Source organism: Myxocyprinus asiaticus, chromosome 32, assembly GCF_019703515.2.
Source record: "Myxocyprinus asiaticus isolate MX2 ecotype Aquarium Trade chromosome 32, UBuf_Myxa_2, whole genome shotgun sequence".
In the NCBI taxonomy this organism is placed as follows: domain Eukaryota; kingdom Metazoa; phylum Chordata; class Actinopteri; order Cypriniformes; family Catostomidae; genus Myxocyprinus; species Myxocyprinus asiaticus.
The window spans coordinates 8,175,311-8,192,412 of record NC_059375.1 but is presented as its reverse complement, the minus strand read 5'-3'; the positions used below and the strand labels follow the sequence as shown (position 1 = coordinate 8,192,412).

The 17,102-nt window shown below is 38.0% G+C and overlaps 2 protein-coding genes across 3 annotated transcripts; one reads left to right on the top strand and one right to left on the bottom strand.

The window, feature by feature from the left end:
* Positions 1-371: 371 nt before the first annotated feature.
* Positions 372-2,905, top strand: LOC127423396 (2-aminoethanethiol dioxygenase-like). The gene has a single exon (XM_051667653.1). It carries the CDS (start codon positions 610-612, stop codon positions 1,369-1,371), a length of 762 nt encoding a protein of 253 aa, XP_051523613.1. The 5' UTR covers positions 372-609; the 3' UTR covers positions 1,372-2,905.
* Positions 2,906-4,731: 1,826 nt separating this feature from the next.
* LOC127423395 (early growth response protein 2b) lies at positions 4,732-16,611 on the bottom strand. Of its 2 annotated transcripts, none has more exons than XM_051667652.1 (2): positions 16,569-16,611; positions 4,732-6,547 (listed from the first exon to the last, which is right to left on the bottom strand). In XM_051667652.1, the coding sequence occupies exon 2, from the start codon at positions 6,525-6,527 to the stop codon at positions 5,472-5,474; it is 1,056 nt and encodes a 351-aa protein (XP_051523612.1). In that variant the 5' UTR covers positions 6,528-6,547; positions 16,569-16,611; the 3' UTR covers positions 4,732-5,471. The 2 variants fall into 2 exon arrangements, with proteins under 2 accessions (XP_051523612.1, XP_051523610.1); XM_051667650.1 differs by lacking the exon at positions 16,569-16,611 and adding an exon at positions 6,781-7,118.
* Positions 16,612-17,102: the final 491 nt, after the last annotated feature.

The window sequence follows — 17,102 nt, the reverse complement described above, 5'->3', positions numbered from 1 at the left end:
TATGCAGTGTTGATGTTGGTTGGGTGGTGATGTGTTATTGTGGTCCAGAGAGGCTGTGGGGGAAGGGACAGAGTTGAATGGCCCAAGGGCCTCCCACCCCTCATACTCACTAGAGAGGGACAAATATGAGGGGCTTGCTGGGTATTGTAGTAGCCTACAATTACTACAGCAACATTTGTGTGATTATCAAACTGCCAGTAGGTTTCCAAAATTAATTTATTTCAGAGGCAGAGTGTAGCGATATGGCATGTCATAATTTGTTCACGTATTAGCCTATTATTATGAGGCTTCATTTCCAATACTCAAATGCAAAAGAACTACATGTCCCAATGTGGGTACCCGGTGTTTGCGCATGCGCAGTAGCTGCGGACGTGTGGATCCGATAGCCATGAATGGGGTGGTGGAGACGTGGGTTTGTGGATTTTATCCAGACGCTAAAATTAATATTTCTTCTACAACGGAGTTATTACTGTTGTTACTTTTATCATAAATATATTCCACTGGCTTAGATCGTTTAAATGATACCATCACGTCCGATTTAACAGCTTTTTTCAGGTTCATCTCGGGTGGCTCGGAGAAAATCACGTTCCCGTTGTTTTCATATTAAACATGCCGAGGAATAATAAGACCTCGCTGATCCAGAAGATCGCGAGCCAGGCTTGTCTGACCTTCAAAAACTGCACTTCCCCAGTCTTTGGGGACAATAAGGTGTTTTTAGACCAGCAAGCACAGCTTGTCACTCTGCTGTCCGAGATCAGGGCTGCGGATCTGAAGATTGCGCCACCGAAGAAAGTCTGCGTATCGTCCCATCAGTCGTCTGCGGTCCCTCCAGTCACATACATGCACATCTGTGAGACTGATGTATTCAGCATGGGAGTGTTTCTGCTCAAGTCAGGGGCTTCCATACCTCTACATGACCATCCTGGGATGAATGGCATGTTGAAGGTTCTATATGGCAAAGTCAATATAAGGTGCTATGACAAGTTGGATAAAGCTGATGGGAGTGAGAGTGAAAATGAGAGGCAGTTTGAGCCTCCACTGATGCCTTTCCAGGGGGATGATGTGAGGAGAGCCACGCTGAGGTCTTCGGGACAGTATTCTGATCAGAGTGGTCCTTGCATCTTGACTCCACTCAAAGACAACCTTCATGAAATTGATGCAGTGGATGGACCAGCGGCTTTCCTCGATATATTGGCACCACCATATGACCCTGATGATGATAGAGATTGTCACTACTACAAAGTTTTACAGACTGCTGAGAAAAAGTCAGAGCAGAGTGATGACAATGAAACATGGCTTTTAGAGATACCCCAACCGGATGATTTCTGGTGTGGTGGCGAGCCGTATCCAGGTCCTAAAGTTTCTGTGTAGAGACAAGCACACTGGAATGGATCTAATGTAGCCTATGCTTGTGATCCGTCCTTATTCTGACTCAGCTGTGTTACAATTTCCTTGATTTTTGGGACCACACTACATGATTTCAATGTCCACATTCCACGGCAGCAAGATTATTGCTATTTTTTGGACACTTTATGTGCCTCATAGGCTACATACTCTTTGTGGCCTTGCTTGTGAATAATGAATGTATACATGCTTGAAAAGCATTTACTCTTGTATAAGTGCACTACATATATACAGTAAATACTTGGTTAATTTATTTAAAAGACTATGTACACAAACAGTCATACTTATTTACTGTTTATATTTTTGGCTTTAAAGTACTATTAAAATCTTCATAATACATTTTTCATTTTGACTTTGTCATATATGCTACAAACTTTCAGTGACTTTTGCATTTGGAACAGTTCACAAGGTAACACTTTACAATAAGGTTCCATTTGTTCAAATTAGTTAACAAAATGTAACATGACCTAACAATGGACAATACTTTTACAGCATTTATTATCTTGATTAATGTTCATTTAAACATAGCATTGCTAAAATCAAAAGTCGTTTGTGTTAACATTAGATAATGCACTACAAACTAACAATGAACAATTGTATTTTTATTAACTATTAACAAAGATTAATAAATGCTGTAAATAAATATATTGTTCATTGTTAGTTCATAATAGCTAATGTTAACGAATGGAACCTTAGTGTTACAGTAAGGTTGTATATGTTAACATAAGTTAACATGAAATAACAATGAACAATACTTTTTCAGCATTAATTAGTCTTGTTTATTGTTACTTTCTACATACTAATACATTTTGAATGTAATTAAAAGTTGAATGAGTTAACATTTGTCAGTATATTATGACCTAACAATGAAAGATAATGCATTTATCAATTCAGATTAACCAAGATTAATAAATGTTTAAATTGTTCATTCTTAGTTTGTGTTAGGCCTACGCATTAGCTAATGTTTGCATATTGATTCTTATTGTAAATGTTAACTTGCACTTTGTGCACATCATATGCAAAGTGTACATAGTTATTCTTAAATTATTCATTGCCTGTGCATTTGTTCATAATCTGATTACTTTTACTGACTTTTACTGTCTCAAGCTCTCTATTTGATTTATAAAGTGCATTATAAAACAGCACTTTTTGCTATACTTTGTCAAAGTAGTGCAACACAATAAACACAGACACATTAGGCTGTGATTGTGCATAAACTTTGCTCTCCAAATTTGATTTTCTAATAATGATTTACTTGACCCATTGTAGCTGGAGTTGGTTGTTATCCACTGAATTCAAAAACATTTAGTATTTAACTGACAGGAATAAAGTGTGAGATCAATTGCTTTGTTTAGTTGTATTTTTACTAATTAAGTTTCTGTTCATCAGGAATGGGTGCGTTCTTTTGCCAGGGCAGGTATTTGTCTACCTTGTAAAATCAGACTTTCAATGTGAATGTCCAAAGACATATCCAGATGTATTAATGTCTAATGTGGTCTTATATTTTTCAAACATGTGTAATATGTCTGAAACATTAACGTAGGAGGCAGACTTGTGTTGCAAGCCTAAAGGTAAAAACAGGACAGATTCTTAGGTGATTTTATCATGTTAGACGCCGTCCTTTCCTACAGTGTGGTAACACGGGTCTAAAGGCCCCACAGGGTAAAAGGCACTTTTTATTTTATTCTCTCCCAAAACATTTAACAGCAACAAAAAATACCACAGTAAAGGCCCCCATAAAACACATTGTTTTTTCTTAAATGGGGCGAATAGATTTGTTTTGAAAAATGTTCAAAAGTGGGCTCACATGGCCTGATCCAATCACAATGGAGATTAATTTGTTTATAGAATACTTTAGATGTTATGCAATGCCAAATGTGACTGAAATTATCAGAAAATGCTTACCCTTTTCTGAAGTGTGTTTATAGACCTTGCTCTGTCAATTGAAAAAAAATACATATATATATATCAAAAAGTATGCAACAGATACATTTTTCATTGTGGTGATTGTTGCGAGTTGCTTTAGTTCAGTAGGAGCATATATAAAGTGTAGCCTACAGTATATGCAGTTTGCAGCACCTTAAATTGCCATCTGTGAATTTAGAGCACCTATTTATTGAATGCAATATAAACAGAGGCCTATCACTCACCCTCTTATTAATTTTGTGTTGTTCAGTAACTGGTTTCAGTGTATAGAAATGCTATTGAAACTGCAGTGCTCTGTGCGCCATTATGTGAAATGTATTTTATAGTTTTAGCTTTAGTTATCAAATATACATGTCAGTGACATTATCCAAAGTTTTTATGCCACCAACAACATGGTTTCCTGATGTAAATATGGGGTTGTCCCAGCACTAAATGTGGAGGTTGAAACGTTCGACCACATAAAACAACTTAGAGCTTCATACAGTGGCAACAATTATTTGTCAGTTTTTCGATTTTCATAATACAGACACTGTAAAAAGTGGTCATTACATGTTGTGTTTTTGCGTCAAATTAAGTTAATTAAAATTCAACTTATAGATGCTTAAAAGTATTATTAAAATGTGAATTGTCCTACCCTTTTCACTACCCCTCGACTATTTTTTATTTATTTTGATTTCAGAAAAAATATATATATATACTTTTTAAAAACTATTATATAGTAGCACATGCTAATTTGCATCTCAGGTCCCTAGATAGACTTTTTTTTTTGCCAGAAATAAGACTAAACAAAAGTAAACAAAACAAGACATATGTATTATTCATTATATTGCCCCTTATATATAAAAACAACATAAACCTGTATTGAACATATTAAAGAGTGTGACTATTCACACCCTTTCTGCAATGGTAAACAACAGTGTGTGGGTTCTGCAGCCCTTGTAAGACCATGAGTCAGAGCTCAGTGATGCCTAAACGGGAATGCCCCTATTGGTCTACTTCACTTTTTCCCTTTACACTTTGTGGGGGGTGGGTGGGGGGGGAGGGGGGTTTGGTTTAAGTGGTTTACCAGGACTTTTTTTTAGGTTATAAACTGGTAATTACAAGGGTATTATGCTATAAATGTGGTTTATGAGGACATTTCTAGTGTCCCCATAATTTAAATCACTTAAAAAATATACTAAACGCTGTTTTATTGAAAATGTAAAAATGCAGAAAGTTTTCTGTGAGGGTTAGGGGATAGAATCTATAGTTTGTACAGTATAAAAATCATTATGTCTATGGAGAGTCCTCGTAATGATAGCTGCACCAACATGTGTGTGTGCGTGTGTGTGTGTGTGTGTGTGTGTATGTGTGTGTGTGTGTGTGATAAAAATCTGTTGCAGTCAACAACAAAAGTTCACGATCCATGTGTTGTTTATTATATTCATGTTTACAAAGTAGTTTGGATATAATTGACCTGCGTTAGTCATATCATAACAAATACATTGATATCAGTCAGAACAATCACAGAACAAAAGTCAAGTCGCTGTGACTTGAACTATTTACATTTCATGTCTTAACCACAATGCAACACATTTAACACGAAACAACTTGTACAAAAATATATCTTGGAAAACTTTAATAGTAAAGGATAATGTACAATTTAATTCAAAGCTGGGTTTATGTACAAGATGAACGGACGAAAGGCACGACAATGGGAGAAAAATGTGATGATAGAACCTCCTTGTCAAATAACACATTAGTTTAAATTAGGTTAAAACGGACTTTTCCAGAGGCAAATCTCTCACAGCATCACTATTCTAGTTTAAACTTTCCACCTTTCCTCCCACGTGCTGTTTAAGGTTATTTTCTTTTTATTAAATAAATTGTCCTAAATATTCAAACAAAGTGCGTTTTCAGTCAATATGCGACTGAGAGAAAAAAAAGAAAAAAAGAAGAAGAACTAAAATAAGAGAGGAAAAGCAACGCACGTTCAAAGTGCGCGAAATGAATGTGTCCTTTTGGCACTGTGGTTTGATTTCACTCAGTTCACCCAGTTTTAATATATTACGAATGGTGCATTAATAATTGTTTTTTTGTTTTGTTTTTTATCATGGCTATTGCCTACATAGTGTTGGATATTGCACAGTCCAGTTGAAAATTCACTGGCTTGAACTGGACGAACAGATGCCCGTGGATGAGCCCATGGTGATGTTGCGCTCTGAGCTGGAAGATGAGGATGACTTTCTCTCTTTCTGTCGCAAGTGGATTTTGGTGTGTCTCTTTCTTTCGTCACTCCGCGCGAACTTTCTTCCGCAAAAGTCGCACGCGAACGGTTTCTCGCCGGTGTGCGTGCGGATGTGGGTCGTCAGGTGGTCGCTGCGACTAAAGTTCCTCATGCATATCCGACACTGGAAGGGTTTGTGGCCGGTGTGTATGCGGATGTGCCTGGTGAGCTCGTCCGATCTGGAGAAGCGCCTGTCGCAGCCCTCCGCCGGGCAGGGGTAGGGGCGCTCATGGACTGGCGTCTTGCTGGGTCTGTTGGGGTATTTCCTCGGGCGCAAAATGGGCCTGAGGGGCAAATTTTGCGGGCTGTAGGCCGTGGGAAGCCTGGGTCCGTCAGACACCGGCCCCCCCAGTGTGAAGTTCCTGATAGTGTTCAGGGGAGTTAAAGGTGGAGGAACTCTGAATGACTCCAGTGGGCAGGAGAACGGTTTGCGGTCAGGTATGGACTGCATGTCTCTCTGGCACGGAGGCTGAAAAAAGCCAGCGTAGTCCGGGATGATGGGGAACAGCCCGGAGTCTGTATTTGGTTTGGGGGATGAGTAGGATGGCGGGGGATAGGAGATCGGACAAGTGGATGTCGAGAGGAATGCGGATGGATCTTGATAGACCTCACCACATCCAGAGTAGGGTGGCGGAGGAGAGTAGATGTGCTCCATGTCAGACTGGTTCTGCGCCATGGTGCAGCTGAGAGTGCTGGAGAAGTGACTTGGGGAGACTGAGGATGCTGGTGATGAGGATGCTGAGGATGGCTGTGTCATGCCCAGGATCCCCGCGCTCACGATGTTGATCACGCCCTCTGGGTTCCAGTTTCCTGGGTACTGGGAGTCGATGGAAAACTTGCCCATATAGGTGAAAGTTTGGTTGCAAGGGCCAGCTGGTTGCGCAAAGCTTCTGGAATAGGATAAGTCGAGAGAACGCTTATCTGTGCTCATATCCCCGCTGATTAAGCCATCTGCAGAAATAAATAAATAAATAAATCGGACAAAAACAAGGGTTAGAAAGAGCCCAGAACTTCACTTTTACGCACACGCTCATATAGAAAACGGCACACATCCATGTTTTGCATCCCCGATGTATAGCCTTAATTGTGAATGATGGTTCAGTTACAGTATAGACACGTTAAACATTTAAAAGCACAAAAGCACGTGAGGACGGAAGCAGGTGAGATGCGCGCGTTATTCTTACCTCCCGAAGTCCCGTTTATCTGCTCGTAATGTCCTCCTAAATCACCATTTGGAAATATTGTCACAGAGGCAGGAAGTGATGTGATCTCGTCCACTGAGTAGATGCTTTCGGAGAGAGGGTGCACAAAGCCGCCAAGAGTTACAGGGGCTTTTTCCAAAGTTTTAGCGGTCATCATTCAGTCGTACGAACCAATCGTTCAGATGTTCACAAAGTGCAAAATGTTGTGCCTGTGCGAACGACCACTGCTGCTCACAACTCTCCAAACGTTACATGTGGAAAGCTGTCACTAAACTCTGTGATTATAGCGTTCAGTGTTGTACCATCTGGCTGGTCTGTGTTCTTGTATGACAGATCCTTGTGGAGCTGCTAGTGTAGTATGTATTTATGGTGAGCCTATCAATGTGCAGTGACGTCACTGGCCATATAAGGACTGGATGGCAAAAGAAAAGTAGCGCTTCGCGATCGGATTGGTTTTAGGTCGTGTGACGTGTTGAGGTAACGCTTGTCAATGGAGAATCTTTTCTGTACAAGCCGCTTGTGCATAAAAAGTCTTTTGCTCGGAGGAAAAATTAACAAAGGATATCGCAAATTATTTTAAAATATTTCTAAAAACAAAATCAAGCTAAGTATAGTCATGCATTTGGTGGAAAGTGTTGCATAAAATAAAAAAAATAAAAAAATAAAATTGCTATAACGTATAATTCTCAGTCAGGGATTCCGGTTCATTTTCATGCCATACATGGTTTTATCCGGTAAACAGCAACACCCCTTTCGTCCATGTATGGAGCTTATTCCGGAAATTGAGTAACGGAAACTCGCGAGTGTTGCCGAGCAAAGAGACGCCGCTCAACCAGCATCAGAAAACCACAATCAAATGAGAGACACAATCACGGAATTTCTACCTTTGCTTTATTCGCACTGTCGGAAAGTGCGCCACATCTATTTGAATAGACATGATTTTGGAAAGACGGAAACGTTTTAGTAACTATGTCCTATAATTAGTCTAGAGTGTTGCTGGAAAGTAGAATTTATTTATGATTGATATCACGATAGCCCATACCATGTTATTATTTAATATAGGCCTGTGTTCCTGTGTTGTTGCATTCTTGTGGTTTGTTTAGACACGTTAACTAGCTAATTCAAGGTGCATTGGATGCAAACGTCGCTATGTGGGCTAATCTTATGCATGAGAATTCCAGGGTCAGCAATGTTTTTTATTATTATTATTATTTTTAATATCGAATCGCTATTTCGATAGATTCAACACTTCCCTTGCAGCAAACCTTCGGCGACTAAAACTTTCCAAATGTAAATGCCTGTATACCTAAATAGAAAAGCTTTCCGCTATGAGGTTTAAAGATGCGACCAAATAAAACGATGATAAAAGTGAATTTCCCCACGTGGGTTTAGAAACTTCTCTTAGTAAGAGATACGGGGGAGGACAGAGGTGACGTCGGGATTTGAGCCAATAACAAAGTCGGGATTTTTAAAAAAAAAGTAAACACATTTAGTCTATAATAATTCAATATTTGTTCCAAGGTTAACAGTTATGATGATTTAAGTAGAGTAAGCATGCAGAAATGTAGTGCTGCAGCTAATGGATAAATTATGCATACCCCTATTATATAGTAGGCTATACACTTGACTAACTGCCTTTGAAAATAACGGTAGCCTATAAGACATTTAGCATAGGCTAGGGAATACATTAATGTCTATGAATGTTTCCAAAACTCAGAATCCTTCTGAAATTAGTTCTTTTCCCCGCAGGGTGTGAAATTATAAAAGTAGGCTTACAGAAAAATAAAACCCCACATTCTAAATAATAAGAACACACATTTTCCGTGCGTATCATGCAAAGTTCTATAGAGGTTATCCGTGAGCGCAATCAGTTCATTCAAGTCTTTAGCTCAGACTGTGTCCCAATCACAGAACATGTCAGTGGTTTATAGCTAGTCAAGTCACAACTCGACTTGTGACTGAGTTATGACTGTCGGAATAATGGCTTGAGTATGTGTGTATTCAGGACAAATAGGTTCACCTCTGGAAAGTCTTTTCGTCCATTAAACTTCCGACATCCCACACATCGTAAAAACGACCGATATATGGTCGTCTGTACTAAACATGTATTTTACCATTTCAACATAAGCTGCTTATGGTATAGATTTTTCTGCAAAAAATATAGCATATGGGAATGCAGGGTAAATTGAAACAGTCTGTAAATTCGTCAAATATTCAATTGTTAAAAATGCATTGGTGATTGATGCAAAGCAGCGAAAACGCACTCTTAAAAAAACATATTTTTTAATGGTTCTTTGCAGCACCTTAAGTTCAGCAAAATACTACCCTCTTAACCATTCTTTGCTAGTTTTTATTTATTTATTTATTTATTTTATTTTATTTATTTTTTAGATCAGTAGGCCTAGGCTATACTGTTTTTTTTTTTTTTTTGGTTCTTTAAAATGCCTATAGATATTTTTCTAAAGACCTAGAGAATAACAATAATAATAATAAAAAAAAAATAAAAAATAAAAAATAAAAAAAAACAGCCTTTATGGAATTTAAAAACGTTCGGCTTCAGGTTTTTTTTGTTCTCGTTCGAACCTTCATTTTTAACAGCATGGCTTTGCGCAAACTAAAAGCATCTCGAGGGCTGATGGAATGATTGGAAATTGGAAATTAATGTTAGACAGTGCTGCCCAGATAATAATAGGGAATGACATTTGAATTGTTGCGAGAGCGTTTTATTGTGCAAATTCACTGCATTTTTATGCAGTGCATTATATAATTTAAAAAAGCTTCTTGACTCTCACTGCTTTACGCGACATGCGGGGCCACTCACTTTAAGCATGGGGCCATGGCATATCATATGGACAGGGGGCGGTATGGTGCATATGTCCCTGTATTCCGAGTTGACACTCACAAATGCCCTTGATTACCCTAATCTAAAACTGCTTTGCTGTGTTCCTACATTTAGGGGGTAGAGAGAACTCTCCTTTTCTCCTGCTGCTCTGATGCATGTGGGTCATATCGGATGTTTAGCCTAAATAAGCCAATTTATTATCTTTTCAAAGAAGTAGGCCTATAACTGTATATATCCTAAATAACAGCAACTTCAAATTCTGAGATGCTCAGATTTAAGCATCATTAACTGTAAACACTAATAGTTATCTTAAATTGAAAAAAAAAAATAGTTTACTCAATTTAAGCTTAAGTTTTACTATTCTTACTAGTTTTAATTAAGTTACTCTCTAAATCCTAAAGTTGCCATTAATTAAAAAAAAAAAAAAAAATGTTAGTGGTCCTAATTATACAGTACTTGAAATGTCACATTTTGGAATCTCAAATATATACGTTCTTTAAACTTTGGCTTCGAGTACTTCTAACTTAAAATTATCAAGTACAAAATTGCAGCTGTGTGGAATGCCCACAAGCCCTTGTGCTTGAATAAATTATGTATGTTTGGTCAAAACAAGGTAACTTATGTGTAAAAATTAATAATATAATATTAATAATATTTCGCAATAATTGTGATAAAAAAATAATCTATTTTTAATTCTTATAACTATTGTTGTTGTTGGTAGATAGTTGTAATTTGTGTAAAGTCACCATTAGGGTGATTACTGATCAATTTAATCCATTCTTTTTTTTCTCAATTGTACTTTACAAAAGTGCAGATTTATGTGCACTAAGAAGTACTGAGGACAATCCAATGGGCCAAAAGACTAACCGAGATTCCATTCATAATTTATCTTATACTTTATAAGACATCCTATAACTCAATTTAAATAATTAAATAAAAACAGATCACATTTGAGTTTAGTTTACTTGTAACTAGTTAATGTTACTTAAAAAATAAATAAGTTTAGTTTACTTGAGCCAAATAAGTATGTTTTCTTAGAAAAAGCATGCAAAACGATTGCCTTTAAAAATCTAAGTAAGGTCACCTAATTAGATTTTAGTGTTCTTTCTAGTGTATGATTTTTGTCTTTACTCTTTCCTTTATCCTACAAGAGAGTCAAATTCTAAGCAGATTGTGCATGATTACAGGCCTCTTTATATTTACAATTTCTGGAATCACTGGTACTCAAAAGGAAAATGATCCTGCCCTTTTCACCTCCAATATTTTATTATCCTGCTCATTAGTAGATTAAGAAGAGAAGAATATTTCAACATTTCATAAAACATGCTAACCCTTAAGATTTAAGAGAGTAAAGTAGGTCTATTGCTCCTCGCCAGTGAGATGTTTTTCAGGCGAAACTGCAATAATTCTATTAACAGAGAGAAATCTTTATAGGGTCGCAACTGTCCTATAAAAATCATAGCTCTTTGCAGTTCAGATGAATTACTTTCCTGTAATTGTTGTGTCATTTTGTATTTCATCAAGCATGAAAAGAGCTTGAATGGGAGTCTGAATCGAAAACCTCAGTAAAGATAATCTCAGTACACACCCCCAGTGTTATGATAGCACAGACAAAATCCCCCAATTAACACCAAGCTTGCTGTTGTCCATCAATCACATATATTTATATCACCACCCATGCATGCTCTGGTAATTTTTTGAGAAGGTGTTGCTGTCATCATAAGCACTGCTTGGGAAAAATTTGTGATTTCAGAACACCACCAGAGTGTCATGACAATTTCTGAATTCATAAAAATGGAGCCATCTGTTGCCACTACATACTGTATGTTTATCACAGACTCTATGTGAAGAAAAGGCTTACTATTACTGAATGCACATGTACAAACCAGAGCTCAAACAGCCTGAAGAGAATATTGATATACTTTTAGAAGGTTAATGTTGAACAGCAGCCTTTATACAGCCTTCACGCCTGTCGTGGGTCTAAATTGAAGGGACGCCTTAATTTTCAAGGCTGTTAATCGGCTCTGTGGGAAATGATTTAATAACGGCCCCATCCATACCCTGTCTGAGGTCCCCTCTCGTTGGCGCGATCAGCTCTGCATTCTTTTATCGCTGCTGTCGCTCAAGCGGGCAATTAGTAAAGAGCTAGTGTCATCATAATGACACCTCAGTAGATACTGACTAGAGTGCGTACCCGCAAATCACCCAAAACGCTCGATAGTGAGCCTGGGCCAGCAACACGCCACACTTACATTATCTCTTGCAGACGTTTAGTGCCAAAGAGCCTTGCATGTTTGTCAGGCACGCCGGTGCTTTTTTGCCCAAACAGCGCGACCATGAATAAAGACCACAGCAAGTAATGTGACAGAGCGCGGCTAGACTGATTACAAAGACGTGTTAGCCGCTGTTAATGGGGGAAGCCCTTTAAACATTGTCTCAGATCAGAGCCTGAACATCCATAATGAGGACGGAGGTAATGAACCTGGCCCTGTTTCGGCCTGTATTAATTGTAGGCTCTCTCAAAGGGCATGTAGGCTATAGATAAATTTAAACTGCTCTGCAAGGCAATGACTTGAGCCAGAATTTTAGTTTGACATGTAAATGATCTTTGCTTTATAAGGTAAGCTGGTAGGCCAAAGCCATATTCAGAATAGTGGTTTATCAATATGGGGTTTTCAATAACCAATTCTTAAACTTTTACATTTGGTGTCCCCCAACAGGGCCGGTCAAACCATTAGACGACATAGGAAAGTGCCTAGGGCGGCATCGCTTTGGGAGCACCAATGTACCGAGCCAATAAGTATGTGTTCAATCTGTGTTGAACAAAATGCGCCCTGTGTGTTCCAGTGATGTGTTGTGGTGCCCCCCACAGAACAAATAGATAGTGTACTAAATGCCTTATTACCATACTACTCTTAGTTAACTCCATTGTTAACACGGCCATAGACTCATGAGCGTGGGGCTCATGAATTGAAGTGATGCCCATTGTGTGAATTAATCAGTCTTTTGAGTCAGTTCTTCTCAATTAATTTGTCTAACATGCGGACTGAATTGTTTGAAGCTCTTTGTCACACAATAAAACAGTAATGGGATGCTTAAGAAGACAGAGAACAAAAACAACGCTGAATGAAGTGAATATCTACTTACAATTCATTGAAACAAAACCTGCAACTGCATTCAATCGTTTACTAGTGATGAAGATCATGTGCGAGTGTGAGTGCAGCCTGTGAAAGATTGTCTACTGCAGGTTAAGATACTTCCTAAATAAAAGTGTTTCAAAACACTTACATTACATGAAAGCACTTAAAAGTACCAAAACCAAACCAATACCATGTTTATTGGACATGTTCTTTGGAGTAGCCTGCTGTATAAATACCATGATATAGACCTACTGTATATAATAAAAATACTAAGGATTGACTACCACCCCTGGAGTCACGAGTTCGAATCCAGGGCGTGCTGAGTAACTCCAGCCAGGTCTCCTAAGCAAACAAATTGGCCCAGTTGCTAGGGAGGGTAGAGTCACATGGGGTAACCTCCTCGTGGTCGCTATAATATGTGGTTCTCGCTCTCGGTGGGGCGCATGGTGAGTTGTGCATGGATGCCGTGGAGAATAGCGTGGGCCTCCACACGTGCTATGTCTCCGTGGTAACGTGCGCAACATGCCACGTGATAAGATGTGTGGATTGACATCTCAGACGCGGAGGCAACTGAGATTCGTCCTCCGCCACCCAGATTGAGGCGAGTCACTATGCCACCACAAGGAATTAGAGCGCATTTGGAATTGGGCATTCCAAATTGGGGAGAAAAGGGGAGGAAAATTCCAAGGATTTATCATCACTGTACCATGATACTGCCACAGCAGGCTTTTGAGAAAGGTAACTTTGATAAACTTCATCTTGTGCTGTGTAATGTGAAAAGGTGACAATATGTTTTTAGTCCATTCATTAATGCTACACAATATATATAGTCTACTAAAGAAAATGTTCAAACGATGCTCCTAAAATCACCAGAAATTAATGCTTTGGTGCTGTTTTTGCAAAATGAATAAATAAAATAAATAATTTTAAACCTTCCTACAACATCATTAGATAAGTAATGATGAAAGCCTATAAATGTGCCTGCTGTGAAATATATTGTACAATGTGCATAGATCTTTAGGACAGTGTGCCTTTTTTTTATATATATATATATCTTAGACCACTTGACTTGGTTTACGTGCACTTTACATTAAAGTTATTCCTATATATAGTGATACCCATTTATGATGCCTAATATCATAGACCCCCCACCACCACTTGCCCACCTTAAAGATCAAAATGCAAGGATCGCATCGTAGTACTGGTACCTGACATGGGATGACACTGATGTAAATATTTGGATCATATTTTAAAAACAGCGGCAATGACAGATTATCACAGTGCCCCACTTTGTCCGGATTTCCTACCTATGAACTTCATTGTAAGACCTCCAGTGAAGTTTGCTCTCAGTGGTTAATTGTGACTGTATGACAGCTCGAGAAAGAAGCCCAGTTTGATACAAAAGTGCTCAAGTCTACACAGAACAGTGACAATCTTTGCCGCTAACTGCCGCATTTGAATGCTTCACATTTTCAGGGATTCTTGCATCCTCCCCCACAAACAAAAGAAGGAAACTTCTTCAGATGCATGTGTCTTTTGTTGTACGCCCACAGATGCAAAAATGTTTGCACACTGTGCAGAAGTGGCCCGCTTTGGCAGAGTGTGCCGGCCCTGCCGAATGCCCATTGGCAGATGGGATTTGGCTGTCCCTGCTGGGAATGATGGACTCAATGTGATGGACACCCACACATGGCAGCCAGTGAATTCAAGAGCTTTCTTTCTTGCATGTGCTCAGGGTCTCCTGGGGTCAGATGACTCCTGCACATGAGGATACATAGAATGACAGCTTCTGCATTAGCCTTTGCATTGTTTTTCATTGTTCTCTATTACTCATCAAGTTGTCCATGAGATCAGCACACACAACAAAGCGTTTTGATGAAATCAACTGTACTCACACATTGAGTACATTTTACAATTGACTACTAGCTCTGTTCTACCTGTACATGTTACATACAGTGGCCCCAAAGTATATGGACAATTCAATCACACTTTAAAATGTGTGAATGTCATTACATTATATTACAACATTTCAAAGCAAGTGGCATCTGCACACAAATGATGTTAGAGCTTTTCTCAGAATTTCATTTTTCAGTTCCCCTCAAGTTCATAGGTGTAGTGCATTACATTAATTATACAGTCAAAGTTTGGCAACCAGAAAGTGTCCAAATAATTCTGTTTTTATTTTATTATTTGAAAAATATTTTTTGTTTTATCATTTGGAATCTAACAAATTTATCAAACTTTTGCATAAAAAGTGTATTAAAGTGCTATATTTCTTTAAAATAAATGTCACTTTGTTTGATACTATATCACGCAAAGATATTCATACTGTACATTTTAAAGTGTGTCTTAAATGTCCAAGCTAATGGTTACAGAAGATAATTAATGTTTGTTCTAAACCAGTAAATAAAAAAGTTATGAGCATTTCTACAACTTTTTCTATTTGAGATGGGAAAACCAGAGAATTTACAAATCCGGTCCAGGAACAGAATGCCTCTCCTAACACTGGTCAAGGCATATGACAATGCACCATAAAGCAAGCTGTCAAGTGACACCCACAAAATTCAGATGAGGTTTGTCGAAGAGGGGTGAATGGACACAAACCTGCTCTAGAGCCAGCTGAGATCTAAGGACTAGCCGTGGGAGACTCCATACAACATGAATTGTTCTCTTTACTGAGTAGGAGGCCGTTTTTCTTGGTGAATTTGTGTAGGTGTTACTTTTCTATAGATGCTCACCTTCAAAGGACATTTTCATTTTTGCACTAGTGGTGTGTAGGGTGATCTAACAATCATTGTTCTATCTGCATTGTGTTATTAATCTGTTTGCATTTTCACTTATAAGCGAAAGCCTGACTGAGGATCAGTGTTGGGTGTAATGCATTACTAAGTAATTAATTACTGTAATTAAATTACTTTTTCATTGAAAAATAAAGTAAGGGATTACTCTTAATTTTTCAGTAATTTAATTACTGTTACTTCTGATGTAATTGTGTTAAATATTGTATAGACTTATATAAAAATTCTATATAAAACAATAGTGAATTTAAAATCGAAATTTAATGACTAATGTTAAAATGTATGTTTTCTAATTTAATGAATTCTCTTAAATTCTTTGGCCAGTTCAAGAATAATTTATTTGATTTTATAAGATTTATTTGAAAGAATTAAAAAGAACAATTTCATGTCTATCCTTGTATTTTTCATCTGGTCAAGGTTGATCAGGGTTTTAGGGAAAGCCATCTCTATAATAGCAATGTTCTTAGATGGTGGAAATTACTAAAATAATCCCATATTATTACAGGAAATATTAAAAAAAATAAATAAAAAAAAAAATCTGAAATGTCTGGCAATACAGATTTTTTTTACTATTTAAAAAAAAAACAACAACAACAGGCTTTTAATAAATTTTCATCTCCATTTAAGTCTATTTTCCCAATTAAGTACGTTTTGTTCAGATTTCACACTTTTATGAATGACAACACACCATCAAGTCAATTTCAAACACTTAGATGACATAATTGCTCATAGAAACAGTCAAGAGCTATAACACCTTTCCGAAAAAGTTTTGCCTTGTTATTTTGATGTATTCTAATATCCCATTATCCACATTATCTAAATTAAGGTCTCTGCTCAACGGGAGAAGTACTGTACACCCACAGACTCAACATCATGCAGCATTACAGTGCATTAAAGCATGCACGCACGCACGCACGCACACACACACACACACACAGACACACACACACACTAAAACACATGAAGAAATACTGGCAATGCTATACTCACATCATCAGTGCAGCATGGAGAGAAGTGGCTCTTTGTGACTTCCAACACATGAGTGGGCTCCTCAAAGAGCTTTACACTGCTCCAATGGCAACACAGCGCTAAAGGTACACACACACACTCTTACACATGTTTACACACTCCTGGGATGGCTGGTGCTCCTCATGCAAACTGATCTGGCTTCATACTGATAGTCTATATTCTACCATGGGGCTATATGAAGTGTTGTCTTTCTCTCTTGCACATTTTTATGGGGGTGTAACAATGTGGAAAAAGGAAACTCAAGACAACGGTTGGACTTGATGTTTATTCAGCATCTTTGACATTGAAATTGTCATGGTAATGTTGAGTCAAGAGCTGAAATGCTTTGACGGACAGAGTCATGGATATGGGTGTCATTCAAACAAGCAGTCATGCATTTAATGTGTGTATGCATTCTCTGTTGTTATGCAATGAATCAGCTGACACAAAACAAATATTATCTTCACTGTGTTCACATACATATATAGCACAATTAATTGCAACTTAAGTGGTGTT